Below are 3,071 nucleotides of genomic sequence, written 5' to 3'. Positions count from 1 at the left end.
CTCCCAGTATTCAGGGCACGAAGACCGCTTGGCCACTGGTGGGCCTGGTAGCGTGTTATGACTTTGTGGACACCCAGGCAAATTTGAATTAGGAGGTCTCACCTACAGTGTTGACTTCAGACACAATATTTTCTTAGACGAGACTGGTTTGGGGCCCCCAGGAAATTTCCCCTTTTTACCCATAGGATAACGCGCCACTGGGTTCTAATTCAAATTCACCACGAAACTATAGCGCGCCACCTGGTTTCCAGGCATCGTTCACTTGTCTGTCGTTTATTTACAACTAACCGGAAACACGAGGCGGAAGTTCGAGCGGATCTTTCGTATAGAGCGTGCGCATATGTTTTCGTTTATTCAAGAATACAAACAAGAAAAGCAGAGATACGGGCAAACTTATCGACGTTTAAGCACTGTAAAAGTTGACAATCGCGTGTAAATGTCACACGCGTCATGGAAAGGTGGGCGTTGATAACGATACTGCTGTGCTCGTACGGATGTATAAAGGAAATAAGGCCTTCGGAATCGTTCCTAACAGAATATTTAGAAGGCCCCTGGATCAATTTAACAGACAGTCAGGTCAGTTATATTACGTAACGCCCTGTTCGGTTATTAAATAACACTATACGTAACAAGCAAATTGCCGAGATCGTGCACCTCTATGTCATCAATCTATCAAATTTTAAGTGCGTAAAACGTCACCAGATTAAGAATTTTATGCTGATTAAGCGACGTTTCGTGTCCATTACGTCACAGTGAGTAATGTCGAAAGAAACAATCGTAAATGTCACCAGAACGAAATCTCTTTAAATTTCTGCGAAAATTCGGCGGATCGGCCCGTTAATAGTGGGTTAACCGAGACGTATGCTCAAGAACGCGTTTCGATTAACTGACTTCTGGGCCACCCCACCGTAATAACGGTCGAAGAAACCCTCTATTATTATAGAATCATGTAATCAAGTCACGCTGGTAAATTGTAAAAAAAAAAGGTAGCGTTAAATGGAACAAAATATTGATAGACAGTGGCAGAGATAATTAATTTGTGACAAGTAAGATAATGATTCGTTTTGTACTTAAAAAAACATGGTTCATGATAGCACTAATCAACACGTGAAAGTACAAGACTGCCCAAAAGTGAATTAACCGAGATGAAATTCATATTTAATTAACACGAAGTGATCGAAACGCGAACTCTGTCCATGTGTCAAATCTGTTCTAACTGTTAACTGACTTTTGGGCCACCGTGTTTAACGGTTAATGAAAAAGCGAGTTTCGATCAATATAATTTTATTAACGCTCCTTGAAAATGCTCCGTCTATTTTGTCCATTTGAAATATACAGTCAAACCTCGATATAACGCTACCGTACTAAATGAGCACGATTGAAGACGCCTGAAGTGCCAAATTGCAAATGGGGGGTTTTCGTGTGTCTTTATGTGCAGGCGATTGAAGATACGTGAAACCAGAGGCGTAGCTACCGTGGAGTAGTTGGAGCAAACTGCTCCAGGCGCACGAATCATGAGGGCGCCAAGTTATAAATGGCAAAATAAAAACTTGTAAAAACATTTGTAGAAAAATTTTTGGATGTAATAATTAATCAATTAACTATTAGATTTGAATTCGTTCGACAACTATGTACACTTTTCAAGTGCTTTTCGCCTGCATATATTGTCGCGCTTCTGATAAAAATATTCTGAAACAGTCAGAATTGTTACAATCGGCATATTCACCTAGTTTTGGACCTCGACTGCTTAGATTTAAAATGTGTTTTTATAGTCAGGTAAAAGAAATTACTTCTATAAGCGAAGTTGCAGCCTCAAATAGGTTCTCCGACATTATTGCAGCATGCCTCATTTTTTTAACTTTACGGGCGACGACATAGAAGTTTTTCAAAACTAAAATTAATCAAAGATTATTTAAGAAGCATCGTGTCACTACACCGTCTTAACTCTGGTCACTATATCCAGGGGCGGATCTACATAGAAACTAATAGAGCTTAAGCCCCGGGCCCACAAAAATTGAATTATCATAATTCTTAATATTTTTTCATTAACAATGAGCATTTATCGTATAGTAAAAAATAGTTAATATTAATAATAATATAATAATGATAATTTATAGTGTTATTTGTATAGTAGACCCCTATAACATTGTTGATAATTCCGTGTTATATGAATTCCATGTTGTACGAATCACTTAGATTTTACAAATACGTGAGCCGTTCACAGCCCGGCACATAGTATTTGTAAAATCAAAGTGACTCGTACAACATGGAATTCGTATAACACGGAATTAGCAACAGTGTTATAGGGGTTTACTGTAGTAATAAAAAATGGTTTCCCGTTGGACTTCAATAAGCACAATGCCTCGAAAAACCTAGATCCGCCCCTGTCTATATCAATTGAAAAAACAATCGCTTATCAACTTGATCTAAAGAAAGTGATCGACCGATTTGCAAACGAAAAAGCGAGAAATCAATTTTGAAAGTTTTTTAATGTATTATGTAGGGCAGTGTTTCTCAACGGGGGCGATATCGCCCCCATGTGGGTGTTTTTCCATGTTCAGGGGGCGATTAGTAACAATTTATATTTTGGGGGGAGAAAAACAATTTTCTGGACGATATAGTAAAACATTGTATTAAGAATAATTAGATATTTTATTCGTTAAATCGTACAATAATTAAACAAATACAGTAGAGCCTCGATTATCCGACCCCCGATTAACCGACACCTCGGTTAACCGATCGTCCTAGTCGGCAAATTTCAAATGTCCGCTAGTGATGTGGCGCTAAAATATTTGGCTGTCTTGGCTACTTTAACATTATTTTTACGTGTTTTAGCTGGCAATACTCATTCGACCGTGAAAGGGAGCCAGTATTTAAACGAGGCTTAATTTTCTAATTTTTAACGATACAATAGCGACGATTATTATTTTAAAAAATTTTTGTTAGGCTTAACATCGATGAAAATTCAACGCGAAGTAGGTTAATAGCGATATACTAATATACTAATTACATGGGATATAATAATATACTACACTAATAATGGATTTTTTCATACTTTTCGGTTATCCGAC

General features: G+C 37.7%; 1 protein-coding gene across 1 annotated transcript in view; it reads left to right on the top strand.

Moving 5' to 3' along the window:
- Positions 1 to 3,071, top strand: part of LOC111620655 (thiamine transporter 1-like) — an 8,474-nt gene continuing 5,403 nt past the window's right edge. The window contains exon 1 of the mRNA XM_023362631.1: positions 1 to 576. Coding sequence (XP_023218399.1) covers positions 451 to 576 — 126 coding nt within the window. The 5' untranslated portion in view covers positions 1 to 450. The remainder of the gene's footprint in view (positions 577 to 3,071) is intronic.

This window comes from Centruroides sculpturatus, unplaced genomic scaffold (genome assembly GCF_000671375.1).
Source record: "Centruroides sculpturatus isolate CEXI.00-Female unplaced genomic scaffold, Cexi_2.0 scaffold74, whole genome shotgun sequence".
NCBI classification, from domain to species: Eukaryota; Metazoa; Arthropoda; class Arachnida; order Scorpiones; family Buthidae; genus Centruroides; species Centruroides sculpturatus.
The sequence above is the reverse complement of the archived record's forward strand: the minus strand, read 5'-3'. Positions and strand labels throughout refer to the sequence as shown.